A 26,636-nucleotide genomic window follows, 5' to 3' on the forward strand; every position below is an offset into this window, starting at 1 on the left:
ACACTGCTGGATTTCTGGGATTTTAATGGGATTTGTTGACAATAAAGAAAATTCAGAAGAATACTCAAGGCTTATGCTTTAACATCCTTATCCAGTTAAGTTAAGATAAGCAGATACAGATTGCATGATTATAACAGCTATACATGGGGCCCTTGTTTAGTCTTCTTGCTTAAACTGTAAAATGAAAAGTAAAAAATGCCAGTGTAGAATAAAACAAAACCTGCATATGTAGACAATCATGAATTCTGTAGTCTGGAGTAGTTTAGGAATGTACTTCTATGTTTCTTTACAGTCAAGATATAAAAAGACATTTTGGCCTTTAGGCCTCTGAAAAGCCACGTGTTAATTCAAAGCACATAATGCTACATTCTGTAAGTAAAAAAAAAAAAGGTCACACCCTTTGATATAAAAACAGTCCACTGAGAGGAAACCAATGGGCAGTGGTACAACAGCGCTGCAGTCAGAGCTGAGCTCCAGGTAGCCTGTGTTTAATACACAAGAAAGAGGAAGTGACACGTATGATGTAATCCCCCCCCCTCATCTGGTGTTCATGTGAGTCAGCAGTCCAGTGGTTACAGCAACAGAGGGAGCAAAAAAAGAGAAAAAGTCCCCCCTTTTTTTTTTTCCAACAAAGAACAAGATTTTACAACACAGGTAAAGAAAAAGAAAACAAAACGGTCAAGGCATCTGTTTAATTCCAGGTTTGAACAATCGTTGAGCTGATCACAGTTTGATATCAGAGCATCTGTGATGATCATGGAACAGGAGGAGGAGGATGATTGGATGGGGGAGTGGGCCACATGGCCTCCCGCATGTCCCGTCCACATCCAGCAGGAGCGAGTACCTAGAGAGGACAGCGTGGGGGGAGCGGGGCATTCAGATGCCTTCACACCGAGGTCTCCGACTGCAGCCTCATGACGAACTTGTGGCTCTTCGGGTCGATGAACTCCTCCCCGAGCCGCAGGAAGGGCAGCGGCGTCACCGTGACGACCAGGGAAAAGTCCAGGCGTCGCAGGGAGAAGACCAGACCCTGGCGCAGGGCCGAGGTCACCGGCTCCTCGCTCACTAAGGTCCACTGGCGCCCCCTGCCGTTCTGCTGCTGGTACTGCATGGTGGGGCCCGGGGAGAGGTACCGCTCCAGGAACGCCTGACAGGGACCATGTAGCAGCTTAGTTAGCATGGAAAACGCTGGAAAACTGTAGCTGTGTTTGAAAACGTTCCCTCATACACTCACTCGCTCAGTATTCCCTATATAGTGCTTATTAAATAGTGAATTATATAGGGAATGACCAAATGAGATTTCGGACACTACATTTAAAAATGTAATTGTGGCATAAGGGAGTGAAATGTAGGGTACATGTATGCTCCAATTAGCTGAGCATTGTGGGTATTTTATAGTGGACTATATACTGAATGAAATTAACCTCTGAGAATTTGAACACCGCTACAAAATGGCGAACATGCTATATAGTGCACCATTTTCATTGCATATAATGTATATTCTTTGCAAATGCTGCACTCAACCCATTCAGCCTCTTTTTTCCTATGCAGTTAAGTTATTTTGTCTGTATCCATTTGTTTTTCTTTATTAATTGTTTATTTCATATTAATGTTTGCTTGTTTATGTATGCAACTTTCACCAAGGCAAATTCCACATACGTGTACTTAATTGGGGCAATAAAACTTTGTCCGATTCCGATAGGGAACGGTTTCAAACCCAGCTAATAACTGAGTAGTGTTAAATGTGGGATCACTTCTTTTACCCTGGGCGTCATGTTGTGTGTGATGCAGAACTGCAGGTGTGTGAGGATGCTCTCCATGCTGTGGAAGGCCTGCTGCCGGGTGGTTCTCAGGTATTTCTGCATGGCTCGGGCCATCGGGGCGAAGATGGCCTGAGCCGCCTCCCGAGGGTCCATCACCTCCCTCGGGTGTTTGGGGGACGAGGCGACCTCGTCTTCGTGGAGACGCTTGATGTGTGTGAAGGCCTCTTCCACCGCCACGACCAACCTATGGAGGGTTGAGGAAAAAGCACCGTTAACAGACTCAGCAGCTACGTGGTTATTTCTCAACAGAGACCTCGAGCTAGCATTTGACGGTTTCCCTTGAGAATCTGTACTGTATGGCTAGCCTGGAAATCCAGAACCAAATCCGAAAGAGTAAGGGTCTGGCATTGAGTAATGAAAATGGCTCAACTCGAGGGGCCGCACCAAGCATTCATTTGAAAATCTCACTGCACGCAATTGGATAACACTACGACCAATCACAACAATACACGGGGTGACATATCCGGAGTCCCATATGCTTAGCTACCAGCGGAGCTAACTGGTAGATGTGTCATCTGTTTAGCTCGCCTCTGGCCCGCCTATATCAGATACACCGATGTGATTGGTGCAGCAGGGCTACAAGGGCATAGTTAATGAGCATCATTACTCAATGCCACAGCTGAGCAAATTCAAATTGTGCTCTCGCGAGAACTCTGGCTTTTCTAGGGTACTGTATGGCAGGCAGCCCCAAACATTAGCCAGGAGATTCTCAGCAAACTGAGGAGCTGTTTAACTGCAGTGTTTCTTCATTTATACACAAACAGCTAGTACAATGAAGATATGTGTGAGCCAGTGCCCGTTTACACACGTGACAGACTTGAGGCAGCTTCAACGCAGGCAAATATACTAAACTTCAATTCAAACTGAAATTGTCATACCCAGATAAAAATACACAAGTTGACCTGCTGTTCCCATCCTTCAACATGCTTGATATCTGCAGGAAACCTTGTGTAGCCGGGTAGAGCCCAGACATGCAATGTTCAATTTGAGAATTTTATCTGAATATCTGCCAATATTCATTTTTTTTATACAAAACAAACAATTTTGTTAAGAGGCTCCCTCAAAGAACTCAGGGCACGTTCAGACCAACAAGCAATCGCCGCAACGTAGCACAAATAGACTTTATTTTTCTTTTATTTCTAATTCTGTTTTCCAGCAGATCGTTTATAGATCCCAACATTTTTCACCGCACTTGAAGGCAGCTTCATTTCCCGGAGAGAGAAAGAAAAGAGACGGGGGGGACTGAGGAAACAGTCAGCTGTTACACAAACAGCGTGGCATCGGGTGGCTTTTCTCCAAAAGTTGAATATGTCTCAACTTTATTACAGTATTGAAGGAGAACAAAACAAAGAAACGAATATTCGAATCCCAAAATTGAAAATCCAATACCTACCCAAACTGACACATGGGTTCAGATAAAAAAAATCTGAGTGTTCATCCTAAAACGACCCCTTTAGTCACCGACTCCCCTCTCTCCACACACAGATAAAGAGTAAAGTGTGTCTCTCTCTTTGCATTGCCATTGTCCAACCAATCACACATCGCAGTGAATCGGCTGAGGTCAGGTCCCAGCAGGTGTTTATAAGTAAGGAGCGTGTATCTGACCTGGCCTTGCGTTTGCGAACCCTGCGGTCCATCTCGGCCTCCTCGTAGTAGAACTCGTTGTGGGAGTTGTCTCTCCGGCGGGCGGCAGCTGCTATCATGGCCCGGGACTGGCCCGATGAGTTATTGGTGGTGCTTTCTACAAGACAACACATGCAGAGGGGGGTGGGCGGGGGGAGATTAGCATTTGCATTTCAGGTATTTAGCTCATGCTCATATTCAAGTGAGAGAGAGAGAGAGAGAGAGAGCAAAATAACAGTTTGACATTTGAGTATCACATCTAAGGTTAAAGGGCTGTCCACACCAAGATCGAGGACTATAAACATAAATATAACTATAAATTTAATTTCGCTTTGTATTGTCCATATTATCATGATTTGTGTCTAAGTGACTGATGGGAACAAAACTCTTTGACATTGGTCCAGTATTAAGTGAGATCGCTGCAGTCGGCAGCAGCAAAACAAGCTACTAGGGCAATTGTCCAGCTTGTATTTACCTTCACAAAAGTGCTCGTTTTGCCGCTGACAGGCTCAGATTAATATTCTAAGTGTCCGACAACATTATGGAAAGGATCCCTACAGAGATAGACCTTTAAAACCTCTTTGAGACCTTTTTTGTTTAACCAGAAACAGCTCTGAGGGCGCTAGCGCTGAACCCACCAGACTCCATTTAAAAAAAGCAATACTTTTAGTGTGTATAGAGCAAACATATTGTCACATGTAAAATCGGTAAACTATGTGTTTATTTCAACCAAAACTAGAGTTGTGATGGTTGGAAAAGTGGAAAGACGACCCAAAACGATTTTTCTTAGTTTTATTTAGTTTCTGTCGACTTTGAATGAAGTGTATTTTACGATGCTAAAATGACTGTTTATTTACATGGATGTTTTTATGTTTAAAATAAAGGATCTTCCTCTTTTAACAGAAAGGTCGGCCTCCTTAGAAATCTTTTCCATAATGTAGTCAGACACTTAGAATATTAATCCAAGCCTGTCAGCCGCAAAACAAGCACTTTTAGTGAAGGTAAATACAAGCTGGACAATTGCCCTGTACATTACATTGTAGCTTGTTTCGCCGCTGCCGACTGCAGCAACCTCGCTAAATACTGGACCAATGTCCAGGTTGAACAAAAAAAAGTTAGTTACCCTTTAACCTAATGTTAATATGTGTATATATTCTGTTTTATCAAATCATACATATTCAAATTACAGTAGTTGGATACAATCTTTACATGTATCCCTTGGCAACTGCAGAAGCGGGTGTACACTGGGTGTAGAAAACAGACGTCAGAGCCGACAAGAGGCTGTATTTACCGTCCAGGGAGTAAACCTTGAAGCCGGTCATCTTCTTGGACAGGATGGACTTGGGCAGGTTGAGCAGGGCAGGGTTGTAGACGGAGAAGTCGCTGTAATAACGGTCCAACACCCAGACAGCTGCCCGCTGGATACTGAAACACAGCGGGTCAATCATCAGTAAGTACAGGTCTACCATCAGCGGCTGACTGCACACAGACACGCTATACACTGTCACGGTCAATAGCTCTACAATTTCAAACTTCTTGTAATCCAAGCAGAAATTCAAGGAATATCTTCTGTTCAGATGTTGTACTTCCTATTAAAATGAAGTCAAAAGCTTATATAGATTTCAGAGGCCCAAGTAGTATTCCAGCATAGAAAAACTATATAAATATGGTATATATATATAGCACTGAGGACAGGAGGAGCAGAGAGTTAATGGGGCCCCAGCAGCTAATTGAAGCTGAATGAACTCATGAAAGCCAGTAAGTGGCCCACGGAGCATAGAATATGGTGTTACACAGGATTGTATCCTGTTTCTACAAACAAAAGCTTGCTCTATCAGAATAATTGTAAAGATACTATAATGGCATTAAAATTCTAAACACATAGGCTTGTGGTATTTTGTCTGGAAAGAAGTCTTTTATTGTAAAAAAAAAAAACTTTTTAAAGTGTGTAGCCTGATCTTATTTTAAACCCTGGTCTGATGGTCTTCCCATCAACCATGGTCAAAAGTGACCCGGTCTGTTTTGCCTGTTTTAGAAAGCATAAAGTATAAAGTATACATTTTCCAATTCTGTGTTACATCTTGTTAGCCAATTTCATTCCAACTTATCACCGCTAGTTTTACACTTATGTTTGGAGTTCATGGTCATGGTCATATTCATATTAAATTATGCCTAATTTTTGAGTTAAAAACCCCCAGAAATGATCAATTACTTTGTACTTTAGCTAATAGTTAAGCTCAGAGGAATGTATGTTGATACATAATTACAGCCTATTTTGTGTATGGAACTTTCCATGCTATTTTTGCAATTTAGTTGAAAGAAACTCATATTTTTGATACAGAAACTTTGAAAATTGGCCCGAGGAAAACACAAGGGTTAAATGAATTCTCCTTTCATCTTTGTTCGGCGACAAAAGGTATCAAGAACTCTGTAGGAAACCGTATCATCATGTTTGCCATTGTGTGACCGACCTGAGGTGACCCACGTTGTAGAACTTGCTGGCACCGTCCGTGCTCCGGACCACCTTGAGGCAAAAAAGGCGGGCTGCAGGTGTCGGACCTCCAGCAGAACCAGAGCCAGGTACTGTATGAAGAGCAAGGCGTCTACCAGCGAGGCAGCGTACTCCACGATCCCCCTGTAGTCCCGCTCCCTGGGCTCCAGCACCCGCACGCCGTAGAACAGCCAGTAGGACGCTACGAACAGGAACACCAGCACCATCAGCAGGCAGCGGAAGACAAAGAAGCGCGGCAGCGTGGCGCGGGGCGGCCGGAGAAACAGCGCCCAGGACGAGATGAGCAGGACCAGCAGCTTGAAGGCCAGGGAGACGTACAGGCCCTCGCAGGGCGTCCCGCAGGGCTCCAAGGTGTCCCGCCACAGCACCTGCGGGAGGATGAGGAAGGCTAGCGGCGTGACCAGGGCGAAGAAGCTCAGGCAGCCTCCCAGAGCCGGGCCAATGAAGCGCTTGCACTCCAGCGGAGTCGACTCCTCCAACTCTTTGGTGACGCGGGTCAGGTCCTCGTTAGAGATGCTGTGTTCTGAGGTGCCGGTGACGACTGTGGTGGTCTCACCCCAGTTATCATCCTGTTGAACAGAGAGGAAGATAGAAATACAAAATTACTCAATAAAATCTATTTATTAAAAAAATTTAAATTAAAAACTCAAATGCTATGCTCTCGTTGGCATGTTGATGTGTATGCTAATTTTTGTCGTTACTCTTGTACTCATTTGGGCCACCGTGGCAGCATGGCCCAATGGTTAGCACTGTGGCCTCCCAGGTTTCCCCCACCACTAAAAACATGAGCCCCCTCCCTCTCTGCCGAGCTGATGTGTGGTGAGCGTCTGGCGTCCTAAGGCTGCCGTGCATCACCCAGGTGGGTGCTACACATTGGTGGTGCTAGAGAGTAGTCCCGAAGTGCCATATAAATGTAATGAATTATTATTATTTAATACATGGATGGGATAGACTGTAAAAATGCATTGCCCCTTGGGGAATAAGAAAGTTTTCTGAATCTGAAACTGAATAAATATGAATGTGTGCTTAGGGTTAATTGTGTACAACAGTGGTTCTCAACCTTTTTCGAGTCGCGACCCCCCCAGAATGAGGAGGTTTGTGTTCGCCAACCCCCTCGACAACAAGAGAAAGAGAGCTGCAGACCGCTATAAGCAGTTTCCACGCTCCTCCCCCTGCTGATTTTGAGTGATTTTTGTAAATGCTCTGATTAATACATGTAAACTAATAATGCTTTGCTTTAATGACCGTTTTGTTTTAGTTTAGCAGGTAGCACTTATGCGCGTCCAATGTGCTCCGTGCTCTGTCGATTTTTGATGCGTTTGTGACTTGTTCTCTGCCCCAAACCCACTTTCTGACCCTTTTCTGTGTTACAGGACTCCTGATTTACAATTGAAGCTCTGAATACAACATATATAATATAACTAGGGCTGCTCCTTCTTCGTCGACTAATCGGTCGTTTTGGTCTTAGTCGACTAAGATTTCTTTAGTCGATTAGTCATTTTTTATGCTTATTCATGCTTAATTACTTATTTCCAAGAAACTTCTGAGCACATTCATGGTAAACACAAGATTTAAAGTGGTGCTTTTGCAGGATTAATTGTGGAGAAACTCAGTTTTACAGATGGTTAATTAACTACATTTATATTGTGCTTTTCTAGTCTTAACCACCTCTCAAAGCGCACAGCTCTGTCAATTAAATCAACTAATCGATTAGTCGACAAAATCGTGTAAGTGATAGTCGACTAAGAATTTCTTTAGTCGAGGACAGCCCTAAATATAACACATGAAATGTACCAAACTCACACAGTAATGTAAAAACAATTCCCCAGTCTAGAATATATGTTATAGACCAGGGGTCTTCAATGTTTTTTAAACCAGGGACCCCTTAATTGAAAGAGAGATGGAGCAGGGACCCCCTACTACATGTGTTGTATACGTTGCATATTAAACTGGGCCTACAAAAGTGTGTAGGGTGGCCTAAAGCCTTTATACACACCTTTTTTTTTGCATATCTATGACTTTATATATCATCTTTTAATGTTAAACATACCTGTGGCACAGTGAATCCTTATTAACTGTATCTGTGGATGGCTACCTTAATGACTACCTTACTCTGATAGGCCAGTAAGCAGAGGGGATTTATATTTGCTAATAACATGTTGGATTCTTGTTAAGACATTTACATTTTTGAAAAAACTTTCAAAAATAAACAATAATTTGGAGGCCCCCCTGCAGTGACACTGAGGACCCCCTAGGGGTCCCGGACCCCCTGTTGAAGATCTCTGTTATAGACCATACAAACATACAAAATATCTCTAAATGCTGAATGCAAGAACTCAACAAAAAAAAATAAGAAATTAAAATGAAGAAACACAAGATTATCTGAGTTTTTCTGCAGGTTTTACCAAAAATACATTTGGACTTTTTACCAGATAATTGAATAAAATGGTTAACCACATCTGACAATTAAATAATGAATCAAACAAAGGAGGAGTGATAATCTTTCCTGCATCAGGGCAGAAACCCAAGATGTTTATATAAAAGAGATGTTTAGGAGGTAAAGAGAGCCTGAGCAGATATAGAAGCAACATTTCAGACATTTTGTTCCTTACTTTCTGAAAAGAAATTCAGGAAAAAATATTAGAGTCCTTAAACTCAGTCATAATTACAGAAAAGTTCAAATATTATATGAAGTTATATAAGAAGTCGACCCCACTGTATCCATGTGGCCATTTGTGGGCCGGCACTCGAGCCAGAAAGGGTGACAGGTTGGTTAGGCTTAAATACAAATGCCTCTTTACTATTTAAAGAAAGACGCCTCTTCTCTTCATCTAGGGACAAACAAACATCCTCAGTCTCTTAAATGAACACATGCCTTTTAAACTTAATATAATACGTCTTCAGTATTTTAAGACTCACACCACCAGACAACACCTGCTCTTTCCCAACTGACTGACCAGACAGACAAGGACTGAAATGCAGTGACTGGCAGCTCCTCTGAGACACATCAGAAGAATGTTAACTTCTACAGAAGAACCATTTTCTTTAAAAGGGATCATTCATAGCAAACAACATTTTTGATAGGAGGAAGACAAATTCTATTTATATTATAGTTTTTAGTTGGCAATGTTGTAGTACTCAAGATCAGTTTTGGTCTTGAGACCGCTGTTTGAAGGTCTCGGCTCCAAATTTTATTTCAAGACCGGTCAAGACCACAACTGCAGGGATAACACTAAATGGCCTGTACGTTGTCTGATTTATGTGTTAAAGGTCCTATGGCATGCTGTTTTTTGGATGCTTTTATATAGGCCTTAGTGGTCCCCTAATACTGTATCTGAAGTCTCTTTTATATAGGCCTTAGTGGTCCCCTAATACTGTATCTGAAGTCTCTTTTATATAGACCTTAGTGGTCCCCTAATACTGTATCTGAAGTCTCTTTTATATAAATGTAAATGGACTGTTCTTATATAGCGCTTTTCTAGTCTCAACGACTACTCAGAGCGCTTTAACATTGTACAGGAACCATTCACCATTCACACACATTCATACACTGTGGCCGAGGCTGCCGTACAAGGTGCCACCTGCTCATCAGATACTCATTCACACACATTTACACTCCGATGCGCAGCATCGGGGGAAACTCGGGGTTCAGTGTCTTGCCCAAGGACACTTCGACATGGGACTGCAGGGCCAAGGATCGAACAACCAACCTTCAGGCAACCGCTCTACCACTGAGCCACAGCCGCCCCGGCTATAGACCTTAGTGGTCCCTTAATACTGTATCTGAAGTCTCTTTTATATAGGCCTTAGTGGTCCCCTAATACTGTATCTGAATTCTCTTTTATATAGGCCTTAGTGGTCCCCTAATACTGTATCTGGAGTCTCTTTTATATAGACCTTAGTGGTCCCCTAATACTGTATCTGAAGTCTCTTTTATATAGGCTTTAGTGGTCCCCCTAATACTGTATCTGAAGTTTCTTTTATATAGGCCTTAGTGGTCCCCCAATACTGTATCTGAAGTCTCTTTTATATAGGCCTTAGTGGTCCCCTAATACTGTATCTGAAGTCTCTTTTATATAGACCTTAGTGGTCCCCTAATACTGTATCTGAAGTCTCTTTCCCGAAATTCAGCCTTGGTGCAGAATTACAACCACTAGAGCCAGTCCCACAATGAGCTTTCCTTAGTATGTGCCATTTCTGTGTCTGTAGCTTTAAATGCTATTGAGGAGGAGAGAGGGGGCAAGGTGGAGAGTGGGGTTGTGGCCTTGACCAACGGTCATGCTTCGCTCGTTTGCAAGCCATGTTGTCTCTCTCTTTCTCATGGGCGGGCCAAATTCTCTGGGCGGGCAAAGCAGAGAAAGAGGAGGTAACCTTTCCCCTTATGAGCTCATACTGTATAGGGAAGATTCCAGATTGCAGGGTAAATCCAGACAGCTAGCTAGACTATCTGTCTATTCTGAGTTTTCTGTAGCACGACTAAAACAACTTTTGAACAAACACGTATCACCAACACCAAGTTCCTTCCCGAAGCTATTTTGCAGCGGCACTGTGGCTTCGTTTGGCGCTTAGTACTGCCCAATGTCTGGCAATGCGAGACTACCCCCTCACCCAAAGAGATTTAGCCGATATGAGCTATACATATCAGCTGGTTATGTATAGACCTTATATTTCAGGGATCTAGTATGGGTTAGGGTTAGTATGGGACTCGCACTGGTCTGGTCTTGGTCTTGACTTGGTCTCAACCCCTTGGTCTTGACTTGGTATCAACCCCTCAAAGTCGCGGTCTTGTCTCAGTCTCGATACACTCTGGTCTTGGTGATGATTTGGTTTCGGTTTAGGTGGTCTTGACTACAACTCTGCTAGTTGGTAAAGGAGCTAAAGCACCAAACAAAATGTTTACAAAGTCACTGACACCTTTGGAACCACCAACCAATAACAGAGGTGATTAATAATTGGCAGATAAATAAGTGTGGCTTTTAAATGGACAAGCGTGTGTAGAAAGCTGCGTGACTGACCCGGTCATCTCCGCGGGTTGACTCTGCATCCAGCAGCGGCTCTCCAGGAGTCTGGATGGTGACCGACTTTTCTCCACGACTGCCATCTCGGCTCTTAGAGCGGTGGCGATCCCTCCGATCCCTGGAAGGCAAACGCACAGCAACACTCTGGGTTACGGGAGGTGTGGCGGCACATACTTCTTTTTATTCTTACTGTGAAAGATGTTTTGATGTAGCATTTTTAGGCCGTGATATATTAACCAGCAGTAATATATATTTTACTAAAGTTCCTCAGATTCCCAAAACAGATTTACTCATCATTTACACTGATTTGAACAAATGTCCCTGGCAGTTATAGCCCAAACCGTGTCCTGTGGCATTTTTCAGTGAACCCAATGGGGAATTAAAATTAAAAATATCATAAATATCTCAAACAATTAAAGAACATTTCATGATTCAGTTTATATGTTACAAAATGACCAAGATACATTCGAGATAAATGGTTCTCTTTGTACATGCACTGGGTTTTATTAATGCATTTATTTGTGAAAGATTGGGGGAAGACACTGTAATCCTGAACACCTTAACAAAATAGTATAATAACTGCTGCAAAAAGTCAAATTGTCATTGTGGCTCTAGTTAAGTTGTGAATGCTACTGTTGATGTACTGTAGATAATTCAAAACGTATATTTTGTGACATATTGAGGACTTCTATCCTAAATCAAACCTAAAAGTTTAGAAGTTAGATTTGGAGAACGAATGATACCTGATTGTTGGTAACAAGCTAAACTTGTAGCCTCTGCATACTGAAACTCTTCCAAATTGTACATACAATATAATGGTCTCCACCAATGGAAACAAAATTATAAAAAAGTACTGAAAGACCTTGAATACATTAAATTAAGCTTAGCGTTTGTTCATGCAGGACACGGAAATCATACGCCCGCTGATTGAATTAGCAACATTTTGCCTCCACCTCCCCAGCCTCCACCTTCCTAGTTCAGAGTCCTAACATGACTAAAAGTTTAAAATGGTTTTCAATGTCTTTCTTTTGGCTCTTTTATACCCAGGGGGGTTTCTGCACGGTGCTCCCTGTTTCAGCTGGACAGCTTGGCTGGTCCAGGGAGCACTATCAAGAGCGGAGCCATCAGCGCCAAGCAGAACTGGATTTCCATTTGTTGCAATAAATGGTTAAATATAATATATAGTGTTCCTGACTGAAGCGGTTGTTGGTAAAATGGCAGCAAGAGAAAAATGATCAAAATGATGTCATCTGTGTTACACCCACCTGTGCTTTCGGGAGCTTCGGGAGTGTGAGGACTTGTAAGAGTAGCCCGAGTACTGCGACTCGTTGTCCATGTCTCGGCTGGGCGGTGAACAGGCTTTACGAGGCCCGCCTCCTCCTCCTCCTCCCGGGCGGCGCTGCTCGCCCACTCCTCCCAGCTGGCTCTTGCGCTCCGAGATGGACTTGGTGGTCAGAGCCAGGGGCAGCTTGAGCAGGTCAACCTTACTCCTGAGGGAATCTATCTTGGAGGCCGATGAGGAGGGAGCAGGAGAAGGGAGGAGGGAGAGGCTACAGCAAGGAGGAGAAGAGGGGTGGGAGAGTCACAGCAGGGGACAGCTGAGGGGGCCTGATCTGAAAGAGAAGGGCCAAAAGAGAGAGAGAGAGAGAGAAAAGAGAGAGAGAGAGAGAGAGAGAGAGAGAGAGAGAGAGTGAGTCATGGTAAACACTTTAACATACTAGGGGTGTAAATCACACTGTATCGATTCTAGGGCTGCACAATATGAGGAAAATATGCGATAACATTGTTGAATATCGCGATAACGATATTACTTGCGATAAATATAGATATTAAAGTGTACTCAGTTCTGTCTTTCGGCTGCTTTCAGTGTTCTGCTAAAATACAACAAATTGATTGTTAAACTAAAGGAAAAGCTTTTTCGAACATTCTTTGATTGAACACAATTGAATATAAAAGTAAACTAAAAAAAAGAATGACTATTACATTTTAAAGTGCCGTTTTGATATTTTCTTTCAACTAATCAAACAAACTCTCTGAGTGTATTTTGCGATACGTTGCAGCCCTCGCAATGTGTTTATTGCGGCAGTTGATATTGCATTGACGATAAAAAAAAACTATATAATGTACAGCCCTAATTGACTATTTGGACAACGATGCAATATTTACATTTATATTTACAAAAAGCAACTCTTTTTAATAAAAACAATAGATATAAAGTGGGAATTTCAAAATAAGGGCGCATCTTAAAGATGACGATATGTATCAATATTTTCACTTTGTGTTGATAATATTAAATCGTTGATGATTTAATCAATGTCGATCCAGATCGATGTATCGCTACACCCCTATAAAATACTGTGACTTGTTTCTGAGGATCACATACGGCTGTCCATAGATTTATCTGCTCTGGATTATGATGCATGAACCTCTCATTCAAAACGACTCTGAAGATCAACAGTCATAAGCAGGGCCAAACAAAACCTGCGGACGCAGAATTTTACGTAGATTTTAAACAAATTAAAAAAATGAAAATAAAAACTCGGAATGTTAACACTTCTTGACCCCAAGCAGAATAACAGTCTGCTGAATTAGGCAGATATTCAAAATAAAATAAACTCTGCCCATTCCGTTTGGCTCTGATCATCAGTCATAAGGTGTATGTGTTGACTACATGGACATCCCTGAAAACATAGGGGAGGGTTTATTTCCAAGCCCTTTTTGTGAACTTCCTGCCTTGTATTTCTAACAGTTATCACACCAGACCATCTAGACGGATACGATTAAAGGTCCTCTGGATTTATTCTGAACTTTGTTTCTTTGTATATAATTAGCATTGCTGGCTTGGTATAATCTACAAGATCAACATTGTTGGGAAACACTGCCTTCATAGCTGGCATTTAAACAGCACGTTTAAAACAAGTTTAAAAGTGCTCATATTATGTTCATTTTCAGGTTCATAATTGTATTACGAGGTTATATCAGAATAGGTTTACATGGCTTGATTTTCAAAAAAACACCAGATCTTTTTGTTGTACTGCATATTCCTGCAGCTCCTCTTTTCACCCTATGTGTTGAGCTCTCCGTTTTAGCTACAGAGTGAGACATCTCACTTCTGTTCCATCTTTGTTGGGAGACGCACATGCACAGTAACTAGGTAAACACTGCTAGCTAATCAGAAGCAGAGTATGAGGGCGTGCCACGCTAGCAGCTAGGCGAGCATTATAACGTGTGTTACAAAGTGACGCACGTTCGTCACGGGAGTAAAGGCTGGACTACAATAGAGCTGTTTGGAGCAGTTTGTGAACAGTGTTTTCTGGTGGAGATGGTAAGTCCCTTTGGGGTGGACTTTGGGCTTTTTCACTTTGGAAGCCTATTACATAAGGTGGCCAGATTTCCCGGAACTAAAACCGGGACACTTTGCGGGTGACCGTAGTGCTCATGCACGCACACTCTTTTTAACGTGAACATGCCCAGCCCAGGTCAGACATAGACTTTTTGCCAACAGCACACATAGGCCTACTGCTCACAACATAATGGGGTATCTCAGTTAATATTCATGAAATTTCTTGGTATGTAGCCTACATATCTAAGAAATAATATTAAAAGACATTGCGTGAGTTTCGTGGGGGACCAACTTTATTTTTCAGAATTAAAGCATTCTTTTGGAAAATGCACCCACTGAACTTGTGAAAGTGGGTGCAAAGGTATTTTTCATTGCATGGCACTAAACAAACTGCTGCCACAGGCTCAAACTAAAGTTATGGTAACACTTTACGGGAAGGGTACATGAATTATGAATTAATGCATGAATTAATTCATGATTTGTGCATTACTTCATTCCTTTATATCTTATGAATCATCAGAAATTGACATGAGTTCAATAACCTGTTTTGCCTTACATCACTTTGATTATTTGGAATGGTTTTGTATAGGGGTGCAACAGATCACAAAACTCAATCATTTAAATGATTTATTAAAAATGTAATAACAATAACTTTTAACAATAACTTCTTTCACCAGTAAATTTCTGTTAAACGACAAAAACAGATGAGAAAAGGGTATTTTACAGTAACTATAAATGCACCACGAGTTTTACCAGTTTTAAGCAAATGCAACCTTTATTACGTCTGTGTTGTTTTTCCGGCAACAGCAGTGACCAAGTGCTAGCTAGTTTGTGTCTTTTAGCTCATAGCTTTAGCGGCAGACTTTATATACTGTCTATGGTCCCACTGTTGGAATCCTCTACAATACAGTCACACTTTTACACTGTTTAGCTGTCAGCATTTTAACTGTTTAAACGGGACAATTTCATAGTGGTTGGTGTAAACCGGGACATTTTAGCGTCTCAACAGGCTTTTGTCGGGACTTAGGACACAACTCTAAAATCAGGACTGTCCCGGTCAAACCGGGACGTCTGGTCACCCTACTATTACCTGCACAAAAAAGATATATAACACAATACAGGAAAGGGGAAATGCCAAAAAGCATAATATGAGCACTTTAATTAATGTAACTGGTTAAAACTTAAATATACAACTTTTACAATAAGGTTTTAAGATATGGTTCAATGTGCCAGTAAAGGCAGGGAAGAAGATGTATGCTAGTGAGCAATTCTGGATTAAAAATACTTTGCAAATGTCTTATGAGAAAGGAAATGCTTTCAACATTTGGTGAGTAAAACTGAAGTGGATTTAGTTTGTTTACAAGAAAACTCCATATGGCCCCTTTAAGTGACTGACTTAGGTTCTAATGGTTTCAGAACGAAACTTAACTGCACATAACTAACTGTAAACAGTTTAAGGGCCGGACCAATATTAGTTTGTTAATATAATGGGCTGATGCCGAGCTTTCAGTAGATATTGTCCAGCCATGTCATGTCATCCACCATTGATCTGTTGGAGGTTCCTGTTTTAATGATCTCCTCACAGTTTTGATTGTTTAGTAGTGTTATTTTATTTATAAGCTTAAATGTGTGCCACAGTTTCACCAACAAATCTTAAATATCTTTAGTCTGTGTTTAAATTCGGGCTCTAACTATTGTTTGTGTTCCTCATTGATGGATTTATCAATTTTTTTTTCTCGATTCTATAAAGTTTTTGTCTGTAAAGTGTAAAATAAAAAACTTAATCAAAATCTCCCTCACTTCCCAGAGCAAAAAGCGATGTCTTAATATTGCTTGTTTTGTCCAGCTAACAGCCCAAAACCCAAATATAGTCAATTTAAAAACAATGTTTCTGCAAATTGTTTTAAATGTAGAGTTTTGATGCACTATAATGACCTAAATGTTTCACACCAGTCACGAATAAAACTGAAGGAATCACAAAAATATAAGTTCAAGTATGAAAATTGTACAAACATTGGCACAGAAATATCCCCTCAGAGACTATCAGGATCAGTATCAGGTTTCAGGTGGGCGTATCAGTCAAACATGGACATTAGTCAGTTTAATTGACAAACATGACGTAAAATGACTTTAAATTAAGAGTCCATGTATGTTGTTAACGGCTCCTGTGGGAATCAAACCTCCTCCTGGCACACTGAGTGCTGTGATCTTTCCCAGCGACACACATTAACCCACTAAAGTGAGCCTTTAGTTTCAGCTCGGTGTTCTTATATCACTTGGTCTTCCGGGTCTCGGCCAAGGTTAATCATCACACGACTCTATCTCCTCTCACCAAGAAGCCAGCTTTAGCCACCGTTAGCTCGGACACAATGGCGGCCATATTGGATTACTGTGTTTTCACAAAACTTGTTTGCCCTCTCCCTCCCTCTCGCCGTCTCACATTCCCTCCCGCACTCCCCTCGTCCCCTGGGAAACCGGGCCTCTCCGCTGCCATGGCGATGAAAGAGGGTGTTCAGCTGGAGGGGGATTGGAGGCTGACAGTTGCCGTGGTAACTTGACCTTACGCCGCCCTCTGACACTCTGTTCTCCACGCTGCCGAAAAATCGCCAAAATAAAAGTGCTGGCATGACGGATGTTGGGCTGTCATATGCTGGTTAATTGATAAAGGGCGAATGACGCTTGCAGGCTTTGATTGGACCTCTGTGGGAAATGGAGAGGGACGTTTGCTGCCATCACTGTCTTACAGGGTCCTGATTTAACTTAATGGGGTTGTTCTGCTCCATCAACGCCATTGTGTTTAAAATCCACTTCCCTTCACGCCAAATGCTGCCGGGAGACGAATCCGTCTGTGGGATTTCTTCAAGTTTGTCCCTATTTTTAACAATCTTGCATTCTTATTTTGTCTCACAAGGAAGCGCCCATCATCCAGTACCAATAAACCTCTCAATAAAGTCTTACCAGACTGGAGAAGCTTCTGGATTCCTGCAGCCATGTGCAAAACCTCAACATGCCTATTCCAAACCACAAAACTCAAATGAGTAACAGCCTCTTCCTGGTGCATCATCATAACCTTTTATCTTTAGTAATGGCAAAGGAATGAGCATCTTATGTACAGAGTGGCACTGTGCTTTTTATGCCATATAAACTCTCCAACAGAGAGGGATCTGCCCTCTGAATGTCACCCAACAAGGCCAAACGCGCATTTTAGATATTGTACAGTTGCATGACACTGAAAAAGCACTTTTAAGAGACTCAAGATCTGTCCTTCAGATAGCCGCTGCAGATTTACATGAAGAAGTTGATTTAAGTGGGGGTAAAGTAGGACATGGGCTGAGGGGGAGTGCTTGCAGATTCCCAGACAAACCACATATTTTTAGACCGGCAATAAACTAAATCTAAACAGTGTTTTTATCTAATGGCTGTGGAAGTTTAGCTGGAACTTGCATTCGCAGACAGAGAAACATTGGCCAAAATAACAATCTAAATTCATCACCTGGCCTCAATGTTTACACGCCACCTAGTCAAAATAACAATTAAGCAATTACAGCAACACTGTCCATATTTCAAAAGCACTTAGACTGCAACAGGAGTCGGGCCACATCAGCCGATTTACTGTTATGCATCTCCAACTATCACTTGTGAAATAGGGCAATTATAGAAGTGTCTTTGTTTGCACTGTGATGACTTTCACACATCTATCAGTATGCTCTGTGAAACTAAATGTTGTAGCAGTTTCACGGACGCAAACATGTCGAATGTCTATCTCAATAGTTATAACTACCATAGCCAAAGCCGTGCAGGGCCCATATGTATCGAAAAAGGCCTTAGAGAGCAACTAAAAAGGACCGTGAATAGAAGTCTAAATCCCACCCGTGGCCGCTAAAGGTGCAATGCAAACATGTTGGGCACAGCAAATATTGTGTAGATAACTAAAGGTTGTTGTGAGGGCGACACACAAAAGTCATTCAAATCAAAAGGTTTTCTTAACCTTATGAGGTATGTTGTGTGCAAAAAAAGAAAAGGTAGGTGGATGCGTCAGCGTGTCAAAAAGGTGGAGGGATAATCCTCTGGAGAGCATGAAAGTCCTCAGTGATTTTTAGGGCAATCTGCCCATTAGATTTCCTCGGTACAACTCGAAAAATGTAGCCCAGCGGTGGTTCAACAGGTAAGGTCGGGATGGTCACCAAAGCCAAAAGCGTTCATCCTACGGGGACCATGAATACAGCACATTTCGAGCACATTTTGCAAATGTTTTTTTGAGATACAGAAAAATGGTCAAAAGTTGACCAGTCACCCTGATGGTGGCTTTGGATGATAAGTTGGGGGATCACCCAAAAAACAGAGATGAATACTGTGAGGAGGACCTATGAATATCTATAACAAATGTATGGTATTCTTGCAAGTTTTTGTCAAGATATCTTGTTCTGCAATCTGTCTCATGGAGCAGGATTACTAGGTAAAAACCCAGAAACGGGGAATGGGTTAATGTTTAAAGAACGGCTTCAGGCTTTATTTTAAAAAGTTATGCAGTTATCCTTAGTGAGCTGACTTAATGAAAGATCTTTGCGTTTTGGACTGTTGGATGCACGAAACAAAACATTTATGGACATCACTTTGGGCTTAAAGAAATTGAAAAGTTTTTTTTTTAAGTATATGGAGTTCTTTGAATAAATACCCAGCACTGCATATAACAGTAAATACAGCTTTCTGACAAAACTGTAAAAAGTATGATGCGTTGAATGATGATTATGCAAATATCATTTAGTCAAAACAAACATTGCATTACTTGCTGCATTGTATTCAAGACTTTTGAGGCTGTAGTTGTTGAAGAAATCTCTACATGGATTTCTCTCTGTAGGACTGCTGAATTTCAGCAGAAAAAAAAAAAAGGAGGCTTCACAAAGAAACTCTTCTTGTTTTCATTCTGAAGGAATGACATCGACATTCAGCACTGACCTTTCAGCTATCGAGCCAACATGATGTCACACGTAACGTTTGACCTGTGATCCACATAATGAGACACATATGGTATGAAAGTGGCTAGGGTGGGCTTTTGTTGAAGTGGAGCCTACGTGAACCCCATGTCTTTCAAAAAGACACAAACGCTTGAATAGAGCAAAGAAACTGGTTTGCAATCTAGCCTCACGTAACCTAACAAGGGCAGGATGATATGAGCAAAAGTCTGTATTACAAAGTGATATATTTCCTTTTTTGGTGTATCAGATTATAACATTTCCTTTCTGGTGTTGGCCTGTTTATGAAATAAATATAAAAGTATTTATATATATTGAATATAAAAGCAGCACTGGGTCAGCACTGGGTCATCAACTGCAACTGCAGTTTGAGACGAGCCTGTCTGTCTGTCTGTTAGTGACAATATAGTCTATATCGACAACGTTTCACTTCCGGGATTGTTCCGGTGCCGGATGTCCGTCCCCTTCCTCTTCCTTTGTGTTGCCATTCTAAACTCTGGTGGATTTCTGAGGACTATGGTTAACTGCTCCTCAGATCTCCAGATATCCAGACAGCTAGCTAGACTATCTGTCCAATCTGAGTTTTCTGTTGCACGACTAAAACAACTTTTGAACGTACACGTTCCACCAAAACAAGTTCCTTCCTGAGGCTTTTTTGCAGTGGCACCATCATTGTGTCCGGCGCTTAGCGCCACCCAAGACGATTGGGATTGGTTTAAAGAAATGCCAATAAACCAGAGCACGTTTTTCTCCCATCCCAGAATGCTGTATGGACTAGCCAGACCCTCCTCCGCAGTGCTGTGGAGGAAGGTCTGGCAATGGTAATATGACAGAGCACCTGATCTACATGGGTGTGGTCCAGCGTAGACATGGATAAGGTTTCCTATTCATCCCAGTGTCCTATGGCCTACTTAATGAGCAGGTCTATTCTCATCGACTTCAGTCAGCAGCATTAAAGTTCAATTAACGCACAGCGTATAAAAAGGTTTGTCTGAACACAAGCGAGAGCCTGTTCTGTAAAATCATAACCGGTTTGTGGTTTTTGATCGGCTTCTTCTAAGAACACACGGATTCATTTCCTTGTTCGTCGTACTCCGTTTCTGTTGCTGGACAGCCATTCTTAACCAAACTGTCGTTTATTTCCCACAGCCCTGCCTCAAAGCCAAAGTCTGACTTCTAAAAAAAAAAAAAAGAAAGAAAATGACCCTTGTTCACACCACTCTGCGCTGCATTTAAGACAACAGGCCAGTTCAGTGACAGGCTGTGTAGGTGTGTGGTCTGGGATTAAACAGTAATGATGTTGGAATGCATGCCTACTGGTGCCACGCTTAGGTGCTCTTTTGGCTTGGGCCAAAGGGAGCATGAAGCCATTTTATTATTACTGTACATATAACAAAGATAACTGTTCTCTATTTTATTATAAGCACATAAGATCTCTCCAACAAAGGGCCGTATAGTCTGTATTTTAGAAATACTATGTGATAATGAATCCAAAGTCCTCCACCAAAATCCCAGTGACCTAAGACATTTTTTACAAACCACCAATATGACTTACTCCAACCAAAATATTTTAGAAAAATAAATCTAACTCAAAATGTTTTTTTTAATCTTTTCAATTGTATTTTCTGCTAGTTTGATCTCTCTGCCTACACTAAGGTCTGGTGCCAGGTTTGTGCTCCTTTTGGTTCGACTTATTGAGCTTTTTGTCTAAAAACAGTCACCATGTGTAACGTGTATAACTGTAGAATGTACACTTCTTCTCCTCATGTCGTTAAATTAAACTAAAAGTCCAGACATGTCCATGGTGCTTTCAATGGTAGCCTACAGCCCCGCTTATAGACACTTCACTTCTACTACCCCAAAGTAGAAATTATAGTCATGAGTACACCTGTATAATAAAACATCATGATTGGGGTCGGGTATAATACTGTAAGTAAATCTGTTTCTCTTTTGCACAAAGCATCAAAAACTGGCATTGGATGCTTCTGAATCTTGTTTACCTATGCATTGGTCAGATATTTCCTTATTTAAAAATACTAATTTAAAGTCTATTTTAGTTAATCAAAGTTCTTATTTGGCTGCTTTTTGTCCAGACAAAAAAAACGTTGACGCATTTGAAAAGAAAGTGTTGTTATTGGTATCTGCACTAAAACTTAAGGGTAGTGCAGTAAGTGCACTGGCACCAGTATCGAAAAATGTCAAACGATACCCAGCCCTAATTATGATCTTAGTTGTTAAAATGAATTTTCACAAATATTACAGCTATATCTCATTTCTTTCATAAGTTCGGTTGTAGTTGAAAAACATGGTTTGTTTTCCACGGCCTTTGACTGAATCTTCAGCGCTCACGTTGATCCACCACTGTCCACCATGCACCTCTTTCTTTCTTTTAAGAAGGATTTCTATCCCCTTTTTTTGGGGGTTAGTAATTCCTGGATTTCTGATCTAACGCCTCCTGTGCATTACGTGAAGCACTCCGAAGTGCTGCAAACGTGAAGCTCGCGCCACACGGCGTTTACAACAAGCAGATGTAGGATTTTACAGCCTCTATTTTCCCAAAGGCAAAAAGAAATCAAGCTGTCATCAAACATTTCGAGCTGCTGGCGCTGAGACAGCAGCTGTCAGGGTGGGAGAGCAATCTGGGCCATCTCTGAAATGACCAGCTCCATTCAACGGCCATTTGAGGCCTGATACACCAACTGTGAAAATAAGCGTGCACACACCCAGGGACCATCAGGGGAAGAGACTCATCACTGTACCACAGGGCCACACACACACACACACACACACACACACACACACACACTGCTGTGACGACGACACCAGTAAAACCAGCGAAAAACAAGACAACTGCTACTGTCAGCCTTTGTGCACACATGGAGCAGGTGTGTGTGTGTGTGTGTGTGTGTGTGTGTGTCTAACAGGATATGGTTGAACCAACAGGCCTGCCCTCTGCTCAGCGCTGTGATTCAAAGAGACCTCTGCACACTATCGGTCTTCATATCCAAACAAAGTATTGAGGAGACAGGAAGTGGTCAGATGAGATAGATGTGGTTCAGATACAGGACTCTGGTCCATTAGACAGTGTGGGGCATATACTTTTCCTAATAAATCCACTTAGATAAACATGTTTGAGGGTCAGTTTTACCCAAACCATTACTTCTTTATAGTTGTGTCTAGCCATGTAGTTTTAGTTGCATCTCTGAGGGGGTTTGGAGATAACTGCTGCTGAGTGCAATTTAATGTGCGGTTCGCCGAGCATTTAAAAATGACATTTAAGAAACTCGACCACAACATGCCTTTCAGGGAACAGTGTACCCAGTTATACAAGATGATCAACAGATGTTAACATGTTTAGTTGGGAACTATTTTCTACCAGGGCTGCACAATAAATCGTTTTTGTTATAGTCATCGCGGTTCAAAAATAGATTAAAGAAATCAATACAGAAAGGAACAGACCGAAACATAGAAATGGAATTGTAATGTAAAAGGAATTGTTCTAAGTTATTGTAAGACCTGAAATATTGTATGCTGTATTTGCATATCTATTTGTTTAGTAATAAAATGATGTTGTGAAATAGGGGCAGGACATAATAAAAAGCTGTATGCTTCCGCCTGCTCCGTCTCGAACTTACCCTTTAAAAAAAAACAAAAAAACATTGTAGATTGTTCGAGATAAATAATAAATCAAATCATCTTGCAGAATAAAAACACAATGGGAAAAACATTGCGATTTTATAATAAGTTGAAAGAGAGCATCAGTAGAAAACAACCCTTTAAAATGTAACCATCATTCTCTTTGTAATGGTGCCTTTTGGGTTTAGTTTCATGTTCAATTTGTTCAATAAAATAATGGTGGAAATAATTTCCTTAATCCGCGTGGCCCTGAGTTAGCTTACCTAAAGACACCGGCGACGTGTTCCCTTTTATTCCATCGTGGTTTGCACTCGAGCTGAAATAACTAGTCGATTAATCAGATAGTCGGTCGGTCGGTCGAATGCCTAATTTTGATAACTGATTAATCCTTTTTTCTAGATTCTCAGATGTGATCATTGGCTTTTCTTTATATTATTGTAAAATTGAATATTTTTAAGTTGGTTCTACAAAACAAGACGTTCAAAAGATGTCATCTTGGGCTTCCAGAACTCGTGGCCCGACATCCAACATAAATGTTTTGACTTTTCATAAACTAAGGGCTTCATCAGAGAGATAGAACCTAGTTTGCACCTAGGGCTGGGTACCAAATCCAATACTTTTTAGGCACCGACCGAATTGCATCCTTAGTATCGAGTATCGAAAGATACCTCGTCATTCAATACCCAATTTCAATACCTAAGGAGTAAATCTCATCAGCGTCACCGAGCCAATAAGCACGCAGCATGCTTCTACCAAGATCTTATAATGTTTGTAATTGGCTGTCTAACGTTACACTCCGATTTGTGCCGTAATGTGTAATGTTGTCATTTATTTTTGTTTTATAAAATTGGTATCGAAAAAGGTATCGTTCATGAACCGGTATCAAAGTCATGGTATTGGTAGCAAATATTTTTTAACGATACCCAGCCATATTTGCACCTTCAACAATGTTGTAAACCAGATGTGATTACAGATGTATATGTGTGTGTGTTCTGATGAGCATCTGTCATCTAGGATCTGCTTATTGAAGAAAATGTTACAATTGTTTGCCTATAAGATCATTTGATGGCTTTTAGTTCCTATTTTCTACTATTACTGAAATCAGGCACTGGATACATGTTTTCCTCTTAATAACTTTGGTCGCCCAGGACTTTATTGTTCTTTTATTAGTTAATAAACCAAACCGAGAGGCACCGTGGGAGTAAAAGGGTGAACTTCTGTTTTCTGCGATTGGGCTGAAGTGAAAGGCCGACTGAACAGTAGTAATTAAACAATTAGTCCATTCATTGATTTGTGGATCAACAGAATGTTATTTGCCAACAAAACTAATCAATCGTTTAGTTTATTGAAATGTCAAACATATGTTTGTTCCACCCTCCTAAATGTGAGGATTTGATCATTGTATCTAGTTTTATACAGCTGAAAATTGAATATCTTTGGGTTTAAGTCAAAACAAGCATATATTTTCTTTTAGAAATGACTGGAATGACTGGAACTTCTCACTATTTCTGGACCTAGCTTAGCTGAGGCTCTGCTTACTGTACTGTGATATTACTGTACAATTCCAGTTTACGTTCAATTTACACTGACCCTCTGGTACTTAATGGTTGTTTATGTGCTCTTTTATCACTGTAACGCAGTCCCACAGGTAGCGGTTTACTGTGGCACTTTGTCTCACTCTCATGAGTATTTTTAGCAGTAGGCTACATAGTTTATTTCTCGCAAGGAAAGCACACATCTCTCATGTTCGCTATAAAATAAAGAACTTCTAAAGCCAGCAGGTATATGAAGGAAACCAGGGCATGTCGTTGACCATACTGCAGCAACATTTTCACTCTTTCAGTTGGCATTTGAACGGCGCAACAACGCCATTTGGACACCTTTTTAGCTTCCCACCGGTGGCTATAAGAACATGGATCAAGAGCCAGAGCTGCATCAGTAGCCTAATGCAACAATATTCCACATGCACAACAAGGGGGGGCGACTTACTGTGAGGAGCCGGGAGCATTTAGGGCGAATAGAAAAGAGTTGTGCGACCTCCAAACAGAAACAAGAGGGTGTTGTAGTACAGGGCAGGACAATGGGAGACTCCCAGGCCCCACTGGCCGCGTCCTGGTGCCAAAACGATCCAAAATGCTCGTTCCCTTTCTTCCGCCTTTTCCCCCCTTCTCCAAACGGGACGCCCTCGCGGTGAAATGAATGGACGCACTCAGATTCCCAGCAGCCCTTTCTTCACCATGGAGAAAATTACCACAAAAAAAAAACGTCGGCCTACAATCAAACTAGACGCGATCATTCCCTCCATGCGCATCTCTCTACCGTTTTCTCCCCCAGTAACATTTAGAAACACATCACACCCCCCTCCCGCGTTTCCGATCGCTCCGCAGAGCTACGTGGCCGCAGTGAGAACAACAATAGGGACGATGAGGGTCCTAAACTTCCCTGCGGTTTGATACAGAGGCGACCATCGCGTCCTACCTACCGACTATTGTTTTTTTTTTTTTTTTTTGGCGGGGGGACCGGAGATCTCCCGGCGCCCCGAGTCCTCCCCTCTCCTTCTGCGTTAACGCAGCGCACATGTGCCCGCAATCACCCCGAGCTGCTGCGTTTTCAAGACGTTATTTCCACACAAAAAAGGACTACTTACTTATTCCATACTGTCCATTCAGGTATTTTCCTCACTTTCCACTTTTCTTTCCACTCAGCCGTAGCGCCGTGCGCCCCGCCTCCGCTCCACATTGGGCCCTCCTCCGTCCCCCCCCCCCCCCACCCACCCACCCCCAGGGGGACAGGCCTGTGGAACAGCCACAACACGTCTATTACCGCACACAGTCATCTGTCTTTGGGAAAACAAGGGGACAGTAGAATCATGGCGCAGAGTAAAGTGGTTCCACTGGCTCATAAATCACTTGAGAGGAACAGTTTATGGAGCTGCTGATGGACCAAAAAAAAAACCTCGAAAACCAACATCATCATCATCATCATCATCATCCAGCGGTGGAATATAATTAAGTACATTTACTCAAGTACTGTGCTTAAGTACAAATGTTGACGTACTTGTACTGAAACTGCATTTCATTGTCTTTGTACTTGTACTCTGCACAATGGCAATAAAGTTGAATCTAACCTAATGATTATATTTACATATTTTTACTTAGTAACTTAAGTAACATTCTCAAGGCAGGACTTTTACTTGTAACAGAGTATTTTTACAGTGGTTTTAGTACTTTTTCTTAAGTAATAGATCTGAATACTTGTTCCACCACTGTCATCATCAAACGGTCCGACCTTCGTGGATCTGTAAAGAAACGTGTGTGTCCAAACCAGCAGCATTTAAAGACATGTAGATATCAGAGCCTCTTTCCTAACTAAAGAAACATTGGAATAAATAATTGATCCTTTAATATAAAAAGTAAATTAAACGCTGGGCGAATCATCATCAGACATACATTAGTTAAATACCAAAAACAGTGATTCTTGTATAACTTACATGTCTTTCATGGTTTATTCCATTATTTGGGGTCAGTTTATAGAAATGAGAGTAATGGGTTGTTTGACGCAAAATGTAAAAAAAAATGTTTGGTAGGTGTTTCAAATTGTTGTTTTTTTTATGTATATTGGTTATCTTGCTATACAAAATATATTACTGTACAATTAATATCAAGCGTCGGCTTCATCCCGCTCCTTTTCGGACAGACTGAAAATAGG

At 41.5% G+C, this 26,636-nt stretch overlaps 1 protein-coding gene across 1 annotated transcript; it reads right to left on the bottom strand.

The window, feature by feature from the left end:
• Positions 1–7: 7 nt before the first annotated feature.
• On the bottom strand, positions 8–25,652 carry LOC114565148 (vang-like protein 2). The gene is given in 9 exon segments (XM_028593035.1): positions 8–1,147; positions 1,764–2,007; positions 3,429–3,564; positions 4,738–4,871; positions 5,918–5,982; positions 5,985–6,527; positions 10,974–11,094; positions 12,242–12,589; positions 25,576–25,652. Coding segments are annotated over 8 exon segments (1,575 nt in total). The 5' UTR covers positions 12,313–12,589; positions 25,576–25,652; the 3' UTR covers positions 8–886.
• Between the last annotated feature and the right edge of the window lie 984 nt (positions 25,653–26,636).

Source organism: Perca flavescens, chromosome 12 (assembly GCF_004354835.1).
Source record: "Perca flavescens isolate YP-PL-M2 chromosome 12, PFLA_1.0, whole genome shotgun sequence".
In the NCBI taxonomy this organism is placed as follows: Eukaryota; Metazoa; Chordata; class Actinopteri; order Perciformes; family Percidae; genus Perca; species Perca flavescens.